Source organism: Curcuma longa, chromosome 17, assembly GCF_044706935.1.
Source record: "Curcuma longa cultivar G26 ecotype Majalengka, Jawa Barat chromosome 17, ITB_CL_G26_1.1, whole genome shotgun sequence".
Lineage (NCBI taxonomy): Eukaryota > Viridiplantae > Streptophyta > Magnoliopsida > Zingiberales > Zingiberaceae > Curcuma > Curcuma longa.
The window spans coordinates 2,096,588-2,119,577 of record NC_133877.1 but is presented as its reverse complement, the minus strand read 5'-3'; the positions used below and the strand labels follow the sequence as shown (position 1 = coordinate 2,119,577).

The following is a 22,990-nucleotide window of genomic DNA, read 5'->3' as shown; positions in this document are numbered from 1 at the left end:
CTTGATCCCGAGGAAAGGCCCTTCCTCCTCCTCGTCAGCTCCCTTCCTCCACCGGCGATCCTCCGCCTCGGATCGGATCCGTAACTGCTGCTGCAGCGACCGCCCTCCTATGACTATGATGACGCCGCCTCCTGTCGAAGTATGGCTCTCCCACCCTCGTTCTGTCGCCTCATTCGTCGCCCTAGTTATTAGTTAGTTAGAGCTCAGGGAAGGAGTAGGTTTGCCCTGTTGATCTCGCTTGCTCTAGGGAAATTCTCGTCGGTTCTAGGGTTTCAAGTGGGCCGCTGCCTACCCGTCACTCGGATCGAATTGGATCTCCACTGGACCCTTCATGAGTCTGCTAGGGCGTTTTTGTTATCGAAGCTGTATGGTTGTTGATGGATCTGGGCTCTAATTTGTGTGTATGTGTGTGTGTTTTTGCAGCAGCAGGAGGATGAGGAGATGCTGGTCCCGCATCAGGAGTTAACGGAGGGACCCCAGCCGATGGAAGGTAACTGTTATTGATTTTTTAGTCGAGGCTCGTGATTGCGAGGCATTCTATAGTTGGTTGCTGGGAAGTAGTGATTTTGAGCGCTCCTGCTGATTTGAAGATAAAATTGCTTTCGGCTGTGCTGCGTGAAAGCTTACTGTTCTTATTTTTCACGTTTCGCTTTTTTGTGTTAGTTTTATCAGCTGAGACAGTCAGTACTTCAGAAAACCAACAGGTGGAGGATCCTCCTACGTTCAAATATAGGTGGACAATTGAAAACTTCTCCAGGTCGAATACCAAGAAACTTTATTCTGACGTTTTCCATGTCGGAGGGTATAAATGGTAAGCTGAATCATTTAGTGCCTTCACCGCTCTGTACTCTATATGCATGAGTCCGCTCACTCTGTTAGTATTTAGTAATTCAATGACACCGAAGATCTTTTTTCTTGATTTGATTGTTACAGGCGGGTGCTAATTTTTCCCAAGGGAAATAATGTAGATCACTTGTCTTTATACCTTGATGTTGCTGATTCAGCTACTTTGCCATATGGTTGGAGTAGATTTGCTCAGTTCTCACTTGCAGTTGTCAATCAAATTCACGGAAAGTACACAATAAGAAAAGGTATCTCATCCCTTGTGAATTTCCACTTTTGATCATTTCCATTCATTAGTTTTGCCTAAAAGTATTCATGGGAAAATCTAATAAGTGGATCCAGTTTCAAACAACTTCACTTTTCATCAGGATCCATGGGAGAAGTCCAATTATTGTCCAATATGAGTACTTACCTCAATAGACCGCCATCCAATCCAAAAGGAACTTAAGTGTTTTGGAGTGTGATTGATTCTGAAATTAGTGCATAAATTGCTGGAAACTGAGGTTTGACAGTTCAGAACAACTATTCAATGGTGCCAATGAAAACCACTTCCAATTTAGTTGAGAGTTTGACAGTTCAGAAATTACAAGCATGAATGCTTCCTTATCTCTGTGAGAGTGGCATTGCTTTTGTTAAGAGGGGCAACTATTTGTATATGCAGAAAGAACTACTTGATGTGAACTTAATCAAACTTTGTCTCATTTAATTTCCAAAACACAGGAAGGATAAGCTCTTACTCTCTCTCTAGTAACACTTGTCTCACAGTCAGAAAAAACTTCTATTACCCATGCTACAACACTTAACTTCGCAACCTATGGACCCCATGATACCTTTTTAAGCTCTTTGTTCTTGATCGCAACACAACTCTCTCAAAATGCAATTCTCTCAAATTCAATGCCAGCACCTAACTGCCAATAATCCATCTCCATGGCCAACATGACCTGTAGTTGAAGATAGAGACACTCTGTCACGTGAACATCTCTTAAGTTATAGAGCTGTCATTCTACTTGTGATCAATATTACTGCATTGGTTCTGGTGGCTCAAGAGGTAAATGGAGAGCTTAAACCATCAAAATGACTAATCACCTTAGAGGAAGACACCTCCATGCAATATAAGTACGTTAATAAACCTCTTCACATGCACATATGAGACTTATTTTGCTATGGCACCTCACAAGCCATCATGCATTATGATGATGAACAAATTTTTTGTCCTAAAATTTCCTTGTACAGTTTAATGAATGACAAAAGCCAAGTGTCAAGGAAGCATATAACTGCACAATGAAATAGAAGAGATGCAAAACAACTATTGATGATAACTTGATGCAGAGATCACATTATTTTGAGAATTTGATACATCAGAAGTTATTTTATTTAAAAACTAACATCATTTTCCCATACCTTATTATATCTGCTTTTGAAACATTTTCCTTCTCCCCTTGTAATATTAACAGAACTATCTGCAGATTTTGCTGACATGAATTCTAGTATGGATGGTCAACATAGACTTATTTTGTCTTTATATTTATAAGCAAGTGAACTAAGTTCGTCACCTGTGGAATGCCATATGAATTATTTGTCAAAATTTGCTGGCTAGTAATCTAGGCATCTATAGGAGGTGATTTGGAATGATATTTTAGCTCTAAAATGGTTTATCTCCCCTAATTAAACAAAATGAAAACATTAGAGAATGTTGATACAAGCAATCTTTTCTTTTTCAGGAAAGGTAGTTAATGGTGAATATCTTTGACATCATCATCGACATTAGTTTCAACTATTAAGGGATGGCTACATGTATCTTATGTCACTTTCAATTACATAAACCAGAATTAACCCCTCACACCTTCCTTTATAATCTATTTAACTTACTGACTATTGGATCTTTTGGTCATCTTTGGACATTCATATTATCTTAACTTGTCACTTATTTTCTCAATCATTGGAGCTATACCTAATCTTTTTGGGAGAAGTTTTATTATTATTATTATTTCCTAGCAACCCAATACATCCATCTTAGCATTCTCAACTCTTCTACTTTATTTTTTTTGTCTTGTTTTTTTAATTGCCTATCACTTTGGTCTACAAAATATCAAGGGCTACTATCTCATACAAATTTCTTTTCGCTAAATGGCACATGACAATTACACAAGAATCTCGAAGTTTCTCTTCGTTTCAATCTTAGCATCTTATCCTATTAATGATACCTACTTTAATGTTTTGTTGAATAATAGATCTTGATATCCGAAACTCTTTTTTACATAATTTATGTCCATTCATCTCAACTACACCTTTTCTTTTCTTTTCTTTTGAACGACATTCTAACCATTAAATTAAACCATCTACAAAATAAATTATTTCTATCATCAGACGAGAAGGACATCATATGAACTTTTTATTGATATGCTGATTATAAGTCTACAACTGGACATGTGACACCATTATGAGCTTTCACAAGCAAACTTATTTTTTTTATTGAAGTAGGTAATATGACTAACATTCTTGTGAAGGTTTCAAAGTGGCTGTTACCAAAGTATTGGAATTGTTGTATGCTACATCTCTATGTATATGCATAAAGATATGACTGAGAATATGCTTTCTGTTAAAAATATTGATTTTAGCAAAAAACATGATATTTTTAGCACTGCTCTTCTCCTTTTTACCCTTTTTTGATTACAGATACACAACACCAATTTAATGGGCGAGAAAGTGATTGGGGATTCACTTCGTTTATGTCTCTAAGTGAACTCTATGATCCAAGTAGAGGATATCTAGTCAATGATACATGTGTAATTGAAGCTGAAGTTACTGTACGTAAAGTTGTAGATTACTGGAGTTATGATTCAAAAAAGGAAACAGGCTATGTTGGTCTAAAAAACCAAGGAGCTACTTGTTACATGAATTCTCTCCTTCAGACTTTGTATCATATTCCATACTTCAGAAAGGTAGAAATGATAGTTCATTTAATTGCATGATCATTTTGTTCTGTGAATAATCCTATAAATCTCATTTCCAGGCTGTTTATCATATGCCAACGACTGAGAATGATATGCCATCAGGGAGCATTCCCTTGGCGCTGCAGAGTCTGTTCTATAAGCTTCAGTACAGTGACAACAGTGTTGCCACGAAGGAATTGACAAAATCTTTTGGTTGGGACACATATGATTCTTTTATGCAACATGATGTGCAAGAACTTAATAGGGTTCTTTGTGAAAAATTGGAAGACAAGATGAAGGTTTGAAAATTGTGCTGAAACAATCTACGTTAAGTGTTGATATTGGTCTTTTCATTCATTAAATTGTTGTATTTGAAATACTGGCACAGGGAACTGTGGTTGAGGGCACAATCCAGCATTTGTTTGAAGGACATCACATGAATTATATTGAATGCATTAATGTTGACTATAAATCCACTCGAAAAGAGTCATTCTATGGTATGAAACTTTTATGAGTTTGCATTTGTTTTGATATGTTTACAATTAATGCTTCTTGATTGTACTCTGTATAGATTTACAGCTTGATGTAAAGGGTTGTCGAGATGTTTATGCTTCATTTGATAAATATGTCGAAGTAGAGCGGCTTGAAGGGGATAATAAATATCAAGCTGAAAACCATGGGTTACAGGTATTTTTATTATATCTGTTTTGATACAGAGATTCTTTAATTAATAACTACATAATTTCTGATTTTCTGATCCTCTCTAAATTCATAATCATATTCTATGGTTGGGTAAAAGTGCTTTGTATGTGACTATTAAATTTGCTTGTCTTTTATTGTTCTTTGGCATGATATTGACACAGCAATTCTCTTTCATTATTGGTTTTCTATAAAACTTTGAATTTGCTTTTTGGTCCTTTTGTTCGTTGCCATGGCATCGACAGAGGTAAGTCTCTTTCATTATTCGTTTTCTATAGAATTTTGAATTTTGAGATTATCTAAATAAGAAAAAATATACTGTGGTTTGTTGCTGGTGTTCTGAGTTCCCAAAAATCATCTTGTTATCTTGCTCTATAAAATCATGGACAGTGCTTAATTATTTGCCACGACCCCTTAGCATTTCCTATGTAGCTTTTTTTAGTGACTCTTAATATTGAATTTTGTTTTATTTAGTGTATACTAGTGAGATACAGAAAAGGAAATGTCTATGGCAGGCATATGATATCTATGCTGCATAATTCTTACTTGATTTGCATTTATTAATGCAACATATTTAATTATGGTTCAGTGATTCTCTTCATTTCTCCCTTTCTGATGTTTCTAGGATGCTCATGTTTTTTAGCTATGACTGCCTTTTTAAAAAAAAATAAAAATGAGCAATATAAGGATTTTCTATAAAGCATTTAGCCAAACAGGGGAAATAAGTAATTCCCCCATGTAGAAGTTGGAGCCACTGATACTTATACATTAATTTCCTGCAATTTAAAAAATCTGTCTTTGTGGTGCTATTATGCTTGAGGATTTCCTTTTACCTCTAAAATTTGGTTTCACTCAGGATGCTAAGAAAGGCGTTCTATTCATTGACTTCCCCCCAGTTTTGCAACTCCAGCTTAAGCGTTTTGAATATGATTTCATGCGAGATACAATGGTGAAGGTCAGTGAGGCTTTGTCACTTTTCTATGCATTAATTGTAGCTGTTCATTGTATATTTTGTTCCTAGAACAGCCTTTGGTTTTAAGCTTGTGTAGTTCTCCTTGAGATCCTGAATTTTGTCAATGAAATATGGTCAAATATTTTCTCTTTTTATTGCAAAGTCCTACCTTTTCATTTCAAATTATATTTTGTTGTCATGGACATAGTTTGAAATCTTGTACCATATCACTGGTATGATCAAAACATATGACTCTGATAAATTATCGAAACCTTATAGGCTATATCGAGGAATCTCTCCTATTACCCACATGCGTCTGAGTATTATGCTGTGCTGAGATTCGACATGCTATACATGCATTAAAATGAGTTTTAGTAATATTTATTATTTATTTATCTACATTCTTGAATATTAATTTACTTGGTTATCTAGTTCCTACAAGAATATCTTTATAAATAAATAAGTTACGTGAAAGAAGATGACAACAATAATAACCGAGTCTTATCCCACTAGGCGGGGTTGGCTATATAGATCTTTCTACTCCATTGGGCTCTATCCCTTACTATCTCATCATTTATATTTAAATAAATTTTATCTTATTTTATTATTGCTAATTAAGTCTTTTTTAATCTTCCTATTCGTTTGATATGCACATTTGTCATAATTTTATATCGTCTAATTGGACCATTTATTAATCATCTAAGTATATGTTCGTACCATCTTAAATGTGTCTTTCGGAATTTTCCTTCAATAGATCAACCTCAACTTTCTCTCTAATATTTTCTTTTTTTATCCTATCCATTTTTGTATGTCCACACATCTACTTTAACATCCTCATCTCTGCAACTCGTATCTTTTGCTCATTGCTCAAGTCATAGCCAACATTCAGCTCCATATAATATAGCAGGTCTAACCGTCATTTTGTAAATTTTTTTTTAAAGTCTTAGAGGTACTTTACAATCACAAAGATCACCTGATGCTCTTCTCCATTTTAACCATCCTCTTTATATTTTATATAAAACATCTCTCTTAATTCCTCTATCATTTTGTAAAAATGATTCTAAATACTTAAAACTTTCAGTTATAAATAATTCGTCATCTCCTATCTTAACAATTGTCTCATTACATCTAATATTACTAAATTTAAATTTCATATATTTTGTCTTTACTATACTAAGTCTAAAATCTTTCACTTCTAGTGTTTCTCGCCAAGATTTGAGTTTAGAATTTATTTTTTCACGTGTCTTATCTACCAAAACAACATGCACCATGGTATCATATCTTGGATGTGTCCAACGAGTTTGTTCATGATTAGTATGAAAAGATAGGAACTTAGATCTGATCCTTGATGTAATTCTATCTTTATGGGAAACACTTTGGTTAATCCGTCTGAAATCTTCACTTTTGTCATTACATTCTCATACGTATCCTTAATTAGTTTAATATATGCTATGCTAGCACCTCTCTTTTCTAGAATTCTTCATATAATTTCTCTTGGGACTCTATCATAAGTTTTTCTAGGTCAACGAATACCATATGTATGAAAGAAGATTATAATAATAAAATTTATATGAATTCATTTCAAAGCATATTGAAGGGAAATAAATAAATAAAATTATTTTTAATTCAATTGCCAATTGGTTTGATATGAACTTATTAAAAGTATAAAATCGAAATGAAAAGGGACTATATGAGTAAAATTCATATATTCATCTTGTCATGGTCTAACACATGTGGAAATTCCTCAAATATGAGTACAATATAATTGCTTGAAAATTTAATTCAATCTATTGTTCAATTGCTGTGGTATTAAAGAAATAAATATATCTAAATGCATCTCGACATGCTAAAGCATGTTGAGTGCTAACACAATACAATGCCAAAGTTGTATTATTCCAGTCGGAGATGAAAACTATTGCATAGAATGATACTTTAAACTTTACCCTCAGATAAGTAACTGACTTTTCTTCTTCTTTATCTCCTTCTGCCATTAATTCACCATTGCTACCATGTGGCACAACTTTATCATGGTACCAAAATTGTACTCTCCTATTTAAATACCTAAAGTTTTGCAAAGCTTGGTTATGAATTACCCTTTGCTTGTATTTTATCATTTTTAACACTTATAAAACAATGGTCAAAGTATTGTTCCATGTGAGAGTTTGTCTATAATCAAAATGGTGTGGTTTAGGTGTTGTGCTATGGTTACATTCGGCATACTTCAAAATGTGCAAAAATTAATTCAAATGAGATCTAATTCTATGATCCTTCTATTTAGCTGCTAAATGGTATCTTCAAATATAAGCCTGTAACAATTAGAAGTCAATTATATTTAAATCATTGAGCAACAAAATAATAATAATAATAATAATAATAATAATAATAATAATAATAATAATAATAATAAGTACCTCAACTTCACATTATACCTTACAAATAGCAAAATCAATGTGCATTGTGCATAAAATGAGAGCATTGGTTCTTGTAGTGTCTAGAATTTTCCAAGACCTTAAATAATGCTCTTATGAAGTCGAGTATTGAAGTTGGTTCTTTACACGTCATGATGTCCATGAATATATTTAGGGGGTGTTTGGTTTAAGGTTCCCCAGATGTAAATGTTCAGTTGAGTTCTCGAAATTTGTGCAATGGACATCATATGGGTGTTTGGGTTTAGATGGTGAATGTTCATTGAGATTTTAACTTGGACTTGGATTGATAACCATGATAGGTAAACGATATGGTTACATTTTGGTTATTTCAACTTGGCATCAATTCTACTATTTGCTTTTTTTCTGCTGCTAGTGCTTTTGTTGATGCTTCCCTTCTTTCCCTCTTTTGATAATTTGATCCCTTCCTTGCAATCATCAAACAAAATTGATGGATGTTGCAAGAAGGGAACTTCCTATCCCGGTCAATACCACCAAAATTATCTAATCATTGGTGGTACAATGATATTTACTTGTGCCAACACAATATCGGTACAGTAAGACCCAAATGGTACATTTTGGCTTTGTGATGGATATGATTGACACTTGATACTAGAAAATAATGTCAAATGTTGGAGATCTTTTTACAGCATAATCGTGTGACATAGGGTAATAAAATTACCTATTTGATTTTGCACAATTTTTGGCAAATAGAAGCGAAGTTACGATTCCATTAATATATTCTAAACTTGATCTTGCTTTTTAATGTCATAACCAAACAGATCCACCTATGAGTTGTTGCACTTTTACTGGTTCTTTCCAGCCACCATGCTGCTGTTTACATTCTCTTCGGCTTCTTATGTCTCTTTGACCATTGACTCAAAGATTCATTCTATGAAGTTAAATTTTTACTCTCGTGGTGAAACTTGTAACTTTAATTGAGCATATCATGTGCAAAATTCCATATGTTGGTTCGACTTTCAACTTAAAACTTCATAAATGATTACTTGCCAAATTGCATTCTATTGATAGTTTGATACCACTGTATAGTTATGATATGCTTTTCTATTTCTATCTATAAGCAATTCTTCTCTGGTTTGCAGATAAATGATCGTTATGAGTTTCCACTTCAGTTGGACCTTGATAAAGATAATGGTAAATATCTTTCTCCTGATGCAGACAGGAGGGTTCGAAACCTCTATACTCTTCACAGGTAATCTCCCTTTTACATCAAGGAAATTAGATATTATAGAAACTGAGTGGTGGATCCAGGACCCAAACTATATTACTAGAATCACTTACCACAACTGCATTTAAACAATTTGGATAGACAGAAAATGTTACAATTTCTCCCAAGTGCTAAAAATTAAAACCTTTGAATTTTCAACTATTTTCTGTACTATCAAATTCAGCTTTCACCTTCTAAATAAACAATCACTATCAATAAATTTTCATTCTGCTCCACAGTGTGCAAATATTCATTGTCCAGAAAAAATAGTGGAATACAGCAACTCTTAAAGTGTTAGCTTCATAATGGGAATGTTTTTTTTTCCTTCCACAATTATTATGGGTGAAATTCTACCTTTCTTGCAAGAATGTCTTGCAATCTTCTATTAAGATGGGTTATAGTTAACAAGGTAATACATCTTAACTAGCACTTGATGATAGCAAAACATATTGTGTGGTTTTCTACAATCTTATGACATAAAATATATTCAAAGATTCAAACTGAGAGGTTCAAATAGTTTAAAGATGCTAAGCAGTAGTGACATTTATATTGTTTTTCTCTTGCATGCAGTGTTCTTGTTCACAGTGGCGGGGTGCACGGTGGACATTATTATGCTTTCATCCGGCCAACTCTATCACATCTGTGGTATTCAACCTTTTGCCTGTATCTTATATCAATTATCACTTATGTTATGTTCTTCAAAATATATGGTGAAATTTGACTAAGAGAAATATGGTGAAAGATTGCTTGATACTATGAGTGTGTTGATTAATTTTCTTTTCTGAGATAATATTTCTGAATCAGAGTCCTCGCTATTTGGAAATATCTTGCTCTGGTTACTTGTGGGAAGATTTTTTATGCAATATCATGAATGATAGATTGCTTCACAAAGCTGTGAACTTTATGTTTTTGTAGATTTAGCTAAATAGTTTAAATTCTGTTCTCAATGTTGGTTTCTACTTTTTCCGTTGTCAGCAAGTAAAGCTTTGTACCATGATCAACATTCTACTGTTAATTGATTTTTTTTACAACTGTTGTATTAATACTGTATTAGTGTGATAACGTTCAACCAATTCTATAAGCAATTGATTCAATGTTATAGGCACACAAATTCAGTCAATTTGGATTGAAGGATGAAGAGTAGAATGATACTAAAGCAAACTTCATTCAGCACAATTAAAAGTTATTTATAAGACTTGATGTTACACATATAGGCTTACAGAGTTTACACAACTTGAATCAATTAGGGTTGAAGGCGTGAGGATTAAAGGGAGGCTAAACAGAATTCCATTTAAATCGATTAGCTGGAATATAGAAAAACATAATGCTGCTATTATATTATTTTATATGGTCTAATGGTAGGGCAAAATCAATGTACCTGACTCCATATGGTTGGGACTCATAGCTTCTTTGCTGATGTATCAAATCTATATAATGTGTTCATATATGGTTTAATTGCAGAAAAGCAACTATGATTTCTTAATAATTGACTGGTTTTAGTTTCCAGAATAAATTGGATTTGATCCTGCTTGAACAGGAGCTACAACACTCACTACTTGATGATTGAATTCATGGGTTCTTGCCAAACATTTTAAGAGTGAACTACATTCTAAATAGTAGGTTTTTATGAAATATATGTAGTTAAGCAATCTTTTGTCATAGGTTTAAGTTTGATGATGAGAAAGTAACAAAGGAAGATGCTAAAAAGGCACTCGAGGAGCAGTATGGTGGTGAAGAGGAGGTTCAAACATTGACCACTGTCTTGTTTGAGGCTAATGTCTTTCTATACTTGTATATACCTATGTTTCACTTTTACCATTTGGGTCTTGCAGTTACCTCAGACAAATCCAGGCTTGAACAATACACCTTTTAAATTTACCAAATATTCCAATGCTTATATGCTTGTGTACATCCGTGAAAGTGACAAGGAGAAAATTATGTGTGATGTTGATGAGAAAGACATTGCAGAACACCTCAGAGTATGTTGGTGAGATCATTAGCTGTATGATAGCTGAGTATTTTTCAGATAATTCACAAGTTATATCTACAGATTAGGTTGAAGAAGGAGCAAGAAGAGAAGGAGCACAAGAAGAAAGAGAAAGCTGAGGCTCATCTGTATACTATCATAAAGGTTTGCTGTTGGGTTCCATGATAGTGAAATAACTTTTTTTACTTTGCTTTTGTTTCAATTGAATCTTTTTCCCCTTTGCGTCAGGTAGCTCGGAATGAGGATTTGATGGAACAGATCGGAAAGGAAATATTTTTTGATCTTGTAGACCATGACAAAGTTCGAGCCTTTCGCATCCAAAAGCAATTGCCATTCAATCATTTTAAGGTGAAATCATAAAAGTGATTAAGCTATCTGAACAAATGAAAGTGACTAATAGGATTGCAGAAAACGTCCATGTATGCATAAATATATACTTTATTAACAAGATTTATTTTATTAGTTTACTTTTAATGTGGTTTAGCAATATGATGTTATCAGTTAGTTTTATGTTATGAACAATCAAGGAAAAACCTTTATATGAAGTTATAGTTCTGTTTTTAAGAACTTATAAGTTGGGAGAATGCAAAGTGCAAAACATTATAATTTTTGATTATATACCAAGGGAAATAGAGATGCCAATTGATTTTTATCTAAAGTATTCAGAGCATTGGCATTTTAAATGTACACTTCATAGAGGGAACTCAAATTTTGCATCTTCTGGAGTCATATATAGTGTGTGTGATTGCATCACTCAAGCATGTTATAGTTGTCTTAAAATCTAGAATCATACTGGTGCTCCAGTATATTTGAGCCTCAAATTCTGCAGAATTTTAGACAATCGCCTTATTCCTTAAATATTTTCATTAGTGACTACAACTTGTTGCTTCATTGCCCTCTTGCAATTTTCCTAATGCCAATACTCTACATATTAATCTAATTGACAGGAGGAGGTGTTCAAAGAATTTGGTATTCCAGTTCAGTTTCAGCGGTTCTGGTTGTGGGCCAAGCGGCAAAACCATACATATCGGCCCAATCGGCCTTTGACACCCCAGGAGGAAACACAGTCTGTGAGTATAGTCACTTCTCTTTCTATTTCTGTATTCTAATTTTTTTATGCATATTTGAGGTTTATTAAGATATTGTTCATATTGAAGCTATAAATGGTTTTAAAGCATTGCTTGTGATTTCTGAGAATGAACTGTTATTGCTGCAATTTTTTATGCATACTTTAGGCTTATCATGATATTGTTCATATGAAGCTGTGTTTTGCAGTTTCTCAACCATGAGAATATTGAAAAGAATGTATCCATTTCTTGGTACTTTGTTCCGATTTTCTCTATCTAAAGCAAGCAATAAGGGGACTTGGATTGGAGGTCATTCTTGAGCTTGCTGATTCATGTTTTGTTGTTCCCTAAATTTAAACTTTGCTCCTGATACATTTTGAAAGTAATAGAGTTAGAATTGTTATTTGAGTCGGTCACGTTGTCAGAGAATTTCCAGGAGTTCAGTACTCATCCAGATACAGAAGTGTGGGTCGAGGATGTGTAACAGTTTTTTGGGAGTGATTATCGCCGTCACTTTTTAAAAATCAGTGATGTAATGTTTTCCTTTTGTAAAACTCATAAAGATTGCATGACCAAGAGATCTAAATACAATATTTTGATTAGACAGAGAAGATATAGAATTTACGCAATACAACTTATTTTCTTGGTTCTTTTCTAAAATTTGACTTTTTTTTATTAATTTAGGCACTAAGAGTTAGTACCATGATTTGATTTAACCAAATCATCTTATTTTATAGTAATTGATTTGTCTTATTCTGACCTGAGGCATGGGTCCAACATCATGAATTATTTTTAGTGTGCTTATGGTCATCTAGTCTTTTCCTAAAGTATTGTAATGCTTGACTTGATGTAGAATTTGTTACAAATATTATAGGACAAAGAGATCAAGATACAGGCTTTAAGTAAGATTGATAGATATATAAAACCCACAAAGTGCAACTTATTTGTTTGCTCATTTTGCTGATTAATTCTTAAATGGTGTCTGTATTATTTATGTGAGCTTATAAGAGTCCATAACTAACATCTAGTTATGTTAGTCCTGGGGTTGAGATAGTTTCTTTGTCCCATCCTTGGAAGATTTGTGAACTAAAGTTTCCACTTTTCTTTGGCTCATATGGGTGGCCTACATTTTATTTCTAGAGCATATTTCAGATAGTTCTCTTGTTCTATTTCTTTTGTTTATTTTAATATAGAAATTTCCATTTCATAGAAAATCTTTCACAGTGATCAAACTTCAACCTGCAGTTTTCTTTTAACATTTTTCAACTCCGCTTTGTATGTATCCTTTGTGATAGATTTTGTGAATCCTCACGGATTGTTCCATCTATGAGAAAATATTTATTTATGTCATCTCGATTTGATAAAGCATTTCCTCTGTTTCTTGTAGAGTACAAACTAATATTCAGTAATACTGCTTTCTATTAATTTCATGCATCATGAATTTTTCTGCCATTACAATATAATTCATTTACTCCTATTTGCCCCATGAAAATAGTTGTCTTATGTTAACACATGTGTAGGTTGGACAGCTTAGGGAGGTTTCAAATAAGACTCATAATGCTGAACTGAAGCTGTTCTTGGAAGTAGAAATTGGACCGGTAAGTGCCTTTCAGTCTTTGAACAACCTGCATGTAATTGGGTGTTCTCTTTTAATATCCTTAGTCACAGTTTAAGTAAAGGCGAAGAGTTTTACATCAAAAGTTTCAAGTGACTGGCATATTGTCTGATGCAATTATTTTTCAATTGACAATTGTTGCAACCAAGGACCTTCACTTTCTTCCTCCACCGCCGAAAACCAAGGAGGAGATACTACTTTTCTTCAAGCTATATGATCCTGAAAAAGAAGATCTGAAGTATGTATTATAACTTACCTGTTAATTTTGCAATTTTTTTTAATTTCATTTGTGAGAGTAGCAGCCAGTGTAGGATTTGTGGTGGTTCACTGTTTGCATGTCAGCTAAGCCTTACTATTGCAGTGGCTAATTTCAGAATGAAAATCCTCAACAGTCATGTAATCTATCTATCTATATCTATATATATATATATATATATATATGCATGCATGCATGTATGTATGTATGTATATATGTATATTATGGGGGATGACTTGCTCTTATTGTTTTTGGTAAAATTTGTTGTTATTGTTTTCATGTGTTTTCTTTTGGGGATTGTAGATTTGTAGGAAGACTATTTGTGAAGTCACTTGGAAAGCCAACTGAAATACTCTCAAAATTGATTGAAATGGCTGAATTTCCTCCAAATGAAGAAATTGATCTTTATGAGGTTTGTTTTCCATTCAATTCAGTGCAGTTAGTTTCTGTCAACTCTTTATCTTATCATCTGTATTTTGATATAAATCCTTGGTCTAAAGAGAATGAATGCATAGCAAATGCATAAACCAACAAACTCGGAACACTTTAGACAAATATTAAGCTAAAATTTGTGAAACCTTGCAAGTCCTATTCTTATTTTTAATTGATTGCATTATTAAAACATCATGTATATATTATCAGATTAATCTTATTTTTAATTTTCATTAGCAAAATTGCTGAGTTGAAGCATTGACTATGCTGAAGCAAAAGAAATGATGGATAGCAAAACTTGCCCAATTCATTTGCTGAAAAAAGGATTCTTAGAATTTCTTGTCATGCCCTGTATTTTAGTTTTCCTTCATGTTAAAATTCTTCAGAGTAAGAAGTATAAGTTGGCTAATCATATGGTTGGGATGAAGAAAAACTTATTTTATTAGTTGTTTATTGAATTTTAACACGAAAAATACAGTTCCCACAAAGCCCAGTTATTGTTTTTATGTAATTCAAGACCTTAACCCAAACTTCTTGTATTCCAGTTTAAAATTAACTCAGGAGTAGCAGTTTGCACCTGTTTGGGAACCTTTTTTTAAAAAATTTTAGGTTTTGGTTTTTGGAAAATGTGTTTTGTCTTAAAATTAACCTGAAACTGACAATTTTCAAAAAAAAATTCCAATTCGATGTACTATTTGCAACGTTTGAAAAGTGATCTTTGTGTTTTAGGAGCACACAGTAGTGACACTAATTATAAATTGAAATGTCTACGGCAAACTTAAAGTTTTGGTTTTTTCATAATAACTCTTTCTTTTCTCTTTTATCTGTTTTTGGGTTATCAGGCACTAAAACTAATTGTAGGTTAATTTCAAGAATTAGCCTCAGAATTTGTGCATATTAATGAGAGGAAATGTTAATTAAATCCTTTGTGATTAATTTTTCATTTTTATGTTCCTTTTTTGAAAATTTTTCTACCAAATAGGAGGAACAATTAAACAATTAGTAATCATGTAATGGTCATACCAAACACATTTTCCCTTTTTTCCATTGGATTAGCTGTTGAATGTCATTTTGCTTTCCAGACATTTGACTCTAAAAAAGTGTTTTCTTTTAATGTACGAAACATATTTTTAATGCTTTAAGAGTTTTAAAAAAATTGAAATCCGCTTTTATTTCTCAATTTTTTCCCTAGATGTTTTTTTCTTAAAAAGAAATTGCCCCAAAATAGGGCATAAAACTCTCCTTTTAATCATGTGTTGACTTTTCATACATATATTTATTTATTATATGAATACGCCTAGTTAATTAAACATCCTTCTTTACATTTATGTTTCTTGTTTTGTCTTATGTTAGTCCAAGATAAGGATCTAATTGCACTATACAATATTTAGGAAATAAAGTTCGAACCAAATGTCATGTGTGAGCATATTGATAAGCGGATATCTTTCAAATCAAGCCAGGTAAATACGATGCACAATGTTTTCTAACTTTCCTCTTTTGCTTTCCTACTCATTTGCTTGTATGGATCTTTGGATGTAGCTTGAAGATGGAGATATCATTTGCTATCAAAAATCTTTAACATCGGCGAATAGAAACCAGTTTCGATATCCTGATGTTCCTTCTTTCTTGGAATATGTTCGCAACCGCCAGGTGTGTCTTTCTGATCTATAATTGTGAAGTGAAATTTACAACTTTGGTTTCTACAGATGTGAAACTAAAATTGTATTCTTTGTTGAATTGAGTCTATCTTTCCGAGTAGGAATATAATCAATCTATCACGTACTTGTAGAAATTTTTTAATCCATCAGTCTTTCAAACTGTCAAATCTATCATACAGTTTAGATTTCTCAAACAAATTTATCTCCCATTAAATCATCATCTCTCCATTGCTAACTCTTTGATGGAATGCCAATTCAGCCAAGTGGTGTACATCACTTGCCAACTCAACAACTATTAATTAATTTAATGCAGTTGATTTCTTCCTCGGTTGCTCTTTAAAGTTCTCTTGGAAGAAGTCATCTGCATGAGCTCTTGTGTCCTTGGCGACAAGGCCTGCTGCCCCACCTTAGAGCCTTAGACTTCACCCTCCTGGTTAGGTCCATCGTCAACTTCATTCTAGTGCACCTCCTTACCTGTACATCTACCTCTACTCTAACTGCTGCTTCATTTGTAGTCTGCAGAGTGTCTGCTTCTTGCCCCACTAGCCACATCTTTTAACCAAGGTCCTACTCCTTGTTATCATGTCTCAACGCTTCTGTTTATAAAGGCACAACCTATGATGCTATTGGGTTTGCTGTTGGGCTCATAGGGACCACAATGTCAAATGGATTGATTGCTCTAGAAGAGGATGGATCAGAGTTTGAGGTTCCTAACAAGCCCCAACCCATATTGCTGAATGAAGTCTTCTAGGTATTGTGGGTTGGAGCAGTAGTTTGTGTCACTAAACTCTGAATGATATGGAGTTTGTAATGGAGAAAGTCTTGTCACCAACTGGATTTAAGACTTCAGCTTGATGTGCGTGAATAATGGATTGGGTGGGATGTCATTTTCGAGTGTTCATGAGGCTGACAGGATCACAAGGGTAGAAGCAAAGAACGGTGAAGCCAAATAGAGGCTGATAATGGTTTCTTTGCAGTTGCGCAGGTGGAAGGCATTGTAGGGCAGTAGCCACAGTGTCTCACCCATTTTGAGTCCTGAGAGAGAGATGGATCATTAAGGCCTTCCTTCAAGCCCCCTGGTCCGTCCACCAGTAGTTGAGGGAGTGCAGACTACAGAGACCTCAGTGACAGATAGATCTAGTAATTAACTCTCAACCAAAAATATTTAGTAATTAGCTCTTTCAAATTTTCTTATAAAATTTAAGAGAGGATCTACTTGTATTTAACTATTTATGTTTGATGCTTCTAAAACAATTGAAGTACAAAATATGGATGCTAATCAGGTTGTGGTGACTACTCAGCAGTGTCTTCTTGGTGGTAATGTCACACCAGTTTTCATTGGTAACTGTCAAGTGTTTTCTCTGCCTCTTTTCTTTTCTTTTCTTTTCTCAAAATCCATGTTGTACCTATAAAAGGAACAAAAGATATAAATTGTGGGGTATTTGAGTGAGAAAATTGCAGAATAAACAATAGGCAAGCAAGAGTGAACTACCTACCATTTTCTCCTCCATACATTTTCAAAATGTAATATGGGAGATCAGTATTGACTGGTTGGTATTTGCCAACTCTTGATCTATTATAGTCTTTATTTAATCCTCTACATTCCCGACTCTCTTCTGCCCTACCATGAATTTGAGAGGCTTGGACTCAATGTTGGATAATATGATGTAGGTTGTTTTTTTTCGGGCTTTGGAGAAGCCAAAGGAGGAGGATTTTTCCTTGGAATTGTAAGTACTTGAGTAGATAGGTACCTTGTATAATTGATTATTATACCTGCCTAAGTTATCTTTCTAACCTTTTACTCTGATATGATACCTGTTCAGATCTAAACTTTTCACATATGACGATGTTGTTGAAAGGGTTGCACGTCAACTTGGTGTAGATGATCCATCAAAAATTCGTCTTTCATCTCATAACTGTTATTCTCAGCAACCTAAACCACAACCCATTAAGTACCGGGGTGTGGACCACCTTTCAGACATGCTGGTTCATTATAACCAGGTTATATAACTAAAACTAATTGTTTTCAGTGAAATTTAGTTACAATTAATTCATACTGATTCAACTGCTACAGACTTCTGACATTTTGTACTATGAGATATTGGATATTCCTCTGCCCGAATTGCAAGGTTTAAAAACTCTGAAAGTAGCATTCCATCATGCTACAAAGGAAGAGGTGATTTAAACATTCTGTTCTTCTATATCTATAGTGTTATTTTATGAACCTTGCATAAACTTAGATAGTTTTGATTTCAGGTGGCAATTCACAACATCAGACTTCCTAAGAATAGCACTGTAGCTGATGTAATCAATGACCTAAAGACCAAGGTAATTTCATGTATGTGATGTGCTTATTATCTTCTTGAAATTGCAGTTTGTGATAGAAGAGAGCTCATTATCACTGACTTTATTGTTTTAATTGTGGATGGCAATCTCGATTGATCTTGATATGAATTGCCCAGGTTGGATCGCAATCGACCACTGCCAATCTGTTTCTGGGTGATTTTTCACACATCCCTCCATGTATGTGTGAAATCTAGAATAGTGAAGCTATAATTGATGAAATTGGTCAATTGATTCGTCATAATAATAGGAGAATGGAAGAAATCAGTTGAAATTGGCTGATATCTCTATAAGTAGATCTTGAGTTGACTACTAAGTGTTGCCTTTATGAGAGGAGGAAACCTTGAGGAGATAAATGGTGCCCTGCTAGAAGATTGTTGTGCGGAAGCAGATATGTTTGTGTTCATGAGTAGGATGACGGGTTTGTCTTCCTGAGTAGGAAGGCAAGCATGGGCTGTAAGTTTTTGGAGGAGATGAAGTGCAATGATGGTGTGGTTACTTTCATGGATGTTGCTGCCTGTGTTCCTAGAATGTATCAAGGATGACCCTCCATATATAAATTAATTAAAAATTATTACTAGTCTATTTGTTAATCATTAAATTGAATATTATTGGAAACAGAAACTATTTGAGATTATAAATAAAGTAAAACTTCTGCAATGTGTAATATTTATATTTAATTAACTATAATTCACATTATTTTAGATTTTGAAATATCTTTTATTTTCTTATTTTTATTTTTAATTTTTTAATATTGATTCTGATCCCACGACCCAATATGGTCTATACCTAGTTTTTTTATATAATTTCTCATACCCATACTATCACTCATGGTTTTAGTGTTTGATGTATGGCTTACAGTTTCTTATGGTTCTTTTTTCCCACTTAGGTTGAGCTCTCTCGTCCTGATGCTGAAGTCAGATTACTTGAGGTTTTCTATCACAAGATCTACAAGGTACCATTTTATTATTGATATTTTTAGTGGAATGTTGAAAAAGCTTACATAAGCAAGGTTACAGTTAGTATTTTGACTACTTTTATATGGGATTGGTCCAGAAAGTTAATTCTCTGCTCAGCTACATTCGAACTGTGTTGCTGGCCTTTTAGCAAAAAATAGTGTCTCATATACCTTAAAAGTGAGAATGCACTCACACTTGAATGTCTTTTTCTAGCATGTTCTGGTTATTGACAAAAATACTATCCTATTTGACATTTAGTGACTTTCACCAATTATTTTCCATGCTCTACACTTGGAAATTCCATCTAGTCAAAGCTGTTTTGAAGTATTCTTGCCTGCATCTTTTACTTTTTGTCCATGCAGATATTTCCACCAGGTGAGAAAATTGAAAACATTAATGATCAGTACTGGACTTTGCGTGCAGAGGAGGTTAGTTTCCATTTTCAATTTTTCATCGGAGGTTACTTTTAATTTATTTGTTATTTTTTGTCGATATTCATTATGATGCTGTCTTCATGTATTAGTGATTTATGATTTTTCTAATAAGTATTGTTCTTGCAGATTCCAGAGGAAGAGAAAAGTCTTGGGCTTCATGATCGCTTGATTCATGTCTATCACTTTACTAGAGATTCTAATCAGAACCAAATGGTAACTTTAATGTGTTTGAGTTATCATATTGCTATACCTTCACAAAGTAGAATAGATACATATATTTTCTAATAAAATCTGGTGTAGTTTATTTTCTCCACCAACAACATTCATGTCTGTTTCCTTTTACCTCTATCATAGCATTTTTCTCTACAAGGTTTCCGAGCTAAGTGCCAGAATAATTTTATTTGTATGTCTAGTGACATGCTGCATTTTGTTAGTCTAGTGGTTGCACTTTGACTGATAGGTTAGTCTTTTGTCTCTCTTATGCTGTTCTCTAGTTCGTGGAGATGTGAATATTTTACATTCTCTTGTTTAACATCTTATCATATTTTTGAAGTAATATCAAACTTTACTCAGTCCCACTCTTGATTTTAAGTCTCCTACATTATATTCTAATTCCTCTGCAATCCTTGATAAGTCATTTCATCTTAGCAAACATAAGAATCATTTTATACTCAAGAAGATTTTACTGATTTGAAAATCAGAAATATCTTTTTGAAGTCTGGCAGGATTGTCATGTCTCTCAATTACAACAAATGTTATGTCTTGATCATTATGTGTTTCTTCTTCATTTTTACTTTTCTACATAAGGTACTTTTTTACTTTTATGTGAATGAGAGTTCTAAGTTACTAGATTCAGTTTTTTATAGTGTTATAGGTTTAATCCCACAGACTTTTTTTTTTGTTGGATGTTATGTTTGAGTCTCATTTATATGTGACATATTAGTTATATTTTAAGAGTACAATTCTTTCTTCTCAACTAATGCAATTCCATCAAATCTGCAGTTTCTTTTCATGCTTCTGTTTTCTTCAAATTTAATAGAGAGAGATTTCCATATGCTTCATTGCGTACTTGAATTTTCTGCTGTAGAAAAGCCTGAACCATATATCCATGGAGAAGGCACTCAAAATTGCCCCAAGAATAATTGAGGGCGTTATTTATTTTAAATCTGTGGTGCCTTTTATCCTGTCTTACTATGTGTGGGTTTCAATATCGTTTTTCCTTTTGCACAATGGCTATTTGGGTTTCTCAGCTTGGATTATGTTGTGGGTGTCAGTACACCTTACACCACGTGATTTGCTGATTTAATTTCTTGAAACAGTTGTTTCTATCCATGGGACTTCCCCCTTTTTCCGTCTGTTTGAATTCTCTTACAGGCCAATAACGGGCATTCGATTTTCCTAATTATTTTTTTGTTTTCAACTCTGTTTTTTATATCATGTTTTATCAGTATAATTAGTTAATTTATCTTAATTATGTTTCTTTTGTTTCTCCCCAAAATTAATCATTTAATGCTTCTTTGCAGCAAGTTCAGAATTTTGGAGAGCCTTTCTTCCTTGTTATTAAGGAGGGTGAGACTTTAACCGAGATCAAGATACGCATTCAAAAGAAACTGCAAGTTCCCGATGATGAATTTTCAAAGGTATTTTACGTTTTTTTCTTGTTACTTTTGTGACTTAGTACTTAAAGGTCAACTTCCGAAGCTACATTTTTGCATTAACTTCAGCTTTCAAAACAAAATTTTGGTCACAAACATTAGTTTGTCCAAATTGCAATTATGTCTTATAGATTTGACACCTTGATCTGCAACTCATCAATGAATCTGATATAATTATTTTGTTCAATTAGTGGAAGTTTGCTTTTATATCACTTGGACGTCCTGAATACCTCCAGGATTCAGACATTGTATCCAATAGATTTCAGGTATGTTTATTTTGTTGTTTGTTTCTCTGTTTTTGCTCCCTATGACACTGTTTAAGTTGGTGCAGAGAAGAGATATTTATGGAGCCTGGGAGCAGTACCTTGGTTTAGAGCATTCCGACACTGCTCCAAAAAAAGCTTACACGACTAATCAGGTATAACTTCCCTTGAGCTTGTTCATGGTTCCGTTTCAACATGCTATGAACCTTTCTTACTTGTTTCTATAACCTACATCAATTTGGCAAATATCAGCAGTCCTATCTTTTTCCTGCAGAACCGTCACACTTTCGAGAAGCCAGTGAAAATTTATAATTGAAAGTGGCTAGGCCCCCTCCCAAAACATCCCATGCTGTCATCACTCAAGTGCACGGATAGCGGAGAACGACATGTAGATTTTAGAAATAAATGCAGCAAGATGAGGTGAAACGAAGTGGGATTTCGTCACGAGAATTGTTCTGGTGCCGCTGAGAGGACGTCGACAGCAGAATCAGTGCTTTATCTTGAGTTCCTGTAACGGTTTGCCCATGTTCTTATCTTTGTGGCTCTTGATCCATCAACCCTATATTAGGTTTCCACATTGTTGGTTCAGTATAACTTGGTACATAATATTTTGGATCAGAGGAGCATTTATAGGGTATAGTTGGGGTGCCTCTTTTGACCTTTTCACTTTTTTGTGTCTATTCCTCTTTCCCACCCTCGTTATATGTTCGACCTTTCTTCTTGTGTTGTAAAATCGGGCAATTTGATGTAACAGGTTGCCTTGTTGTTCCATGACCATGTACAAGAAAGAAGCGTCCAAGACTCCACTCCATGTATCATGTTCGGACTTGTACACAATTTTTCTCTACGATGAGAATACCCGAGTGCAACTTAATTTTAAATGATGTTATTCATCCATGGCAAGTAGGCAGTCCATGTCATTTTGCTTCATATTTAACACTTGTTTATAAGTTGGATGCGATTAGTTCTCTACTCTTAGTTGATCATTAATGTTACTACAGCATCTTGTGTTCTCAGAGGATCATTGAAAAACTTGGTTTAAAGAAGCTGAAATATACTACAGGATAACTATAATCCTGTTGAGGTGATTTTTTTTTTCATAAAGTACTTCCATAATGGTTAACTATAGTGAAAACAAATTAACGACAAACTTTTGAAGAACAATCTAAAATCCTTTAGAGATAAACACACCAGAACCAGGGAATACATAATTGTAATACATGTTAGTCAAGTACAAAAT

At 33.9% G+C, this 22,990-nt stretch overlaps 1 protein-coding gene and 1 pseudogene across 1 annotated transcript; both read left to right on the top strand.

The window, feature by feature from the left end:
* LOC141848201 (ubiquitin C-terminal hydrolase 12-like) lies at positions 1–22,647 on the top strand. Its single transcript, XM_074736264.1, has 32 exons — positions 1–139; positions 424–490; positions 664–811; positions 934–1,091; positions 3,520–3,785; positions 3,857–4,075; positions 4,165–4,273; positions 4,348–4,463; positions 5,332–5,430; positions 8,957–9,066; positions 9,652–9,726; positions 10,744–10,822; positions 10,914–11,060; positions 11,132–11,212; positions 11,297–11,416; positions 12,016–12,138; positions 13,656–13,733; positions 13,900–13,988; positions 14,310–14,418; positions 15,830–15,898; positions 15,978–16,088; positions 17,768–17,823; positions 17,920–18,097; positions 18,171–18,272; positions 18,353–18,424; positions 19,329–19,394; positions 19,761–19,826; positions 19,959–20,045; positions 21,356–21,472; positions 21,679–21,753; positions 21,819–21,905; positions 22,025–22,647. Exons 1-32 carry the CDS (start codon positions 110–112, stop codon positions 22,064–22,066), a joined length of 3,351 nt encoding a protein of 1,116 aa, XP_074592365.1. The 5' UTR covers positions 1–109; the 3' UTR covers positions 22,067–22,647.
* Positions 16,435–17,246, top strand: LOC141811411 (protein RETICULATA-RELATED 3, chloroplastic-like; annotated as a pseudogene).
* Positions 22,648–22,990: the final 343 nt, after the last annotated feature.

Coding starts and splice junctions, on each gene's coding strand:
- LOC141848201 (XM_074736264.1), top strand. CDS start 110: ATGACTATGATGACGCCGCCTCCTGTCGAA. Junction 812..933: donor CATGTCGGAGGGTATAAATG/GTAAGCTGAATC, acceptor TGATTGTTACAG/GCGGGTGCTAATTTTTCCCA. Junction 11,417..12,015: donor TGCCATTCAATCATTTTAAG/GTGAAATCATAA, acceptor TCTAATTGACAG/GAGGAGGTGTTCAAAGAATT.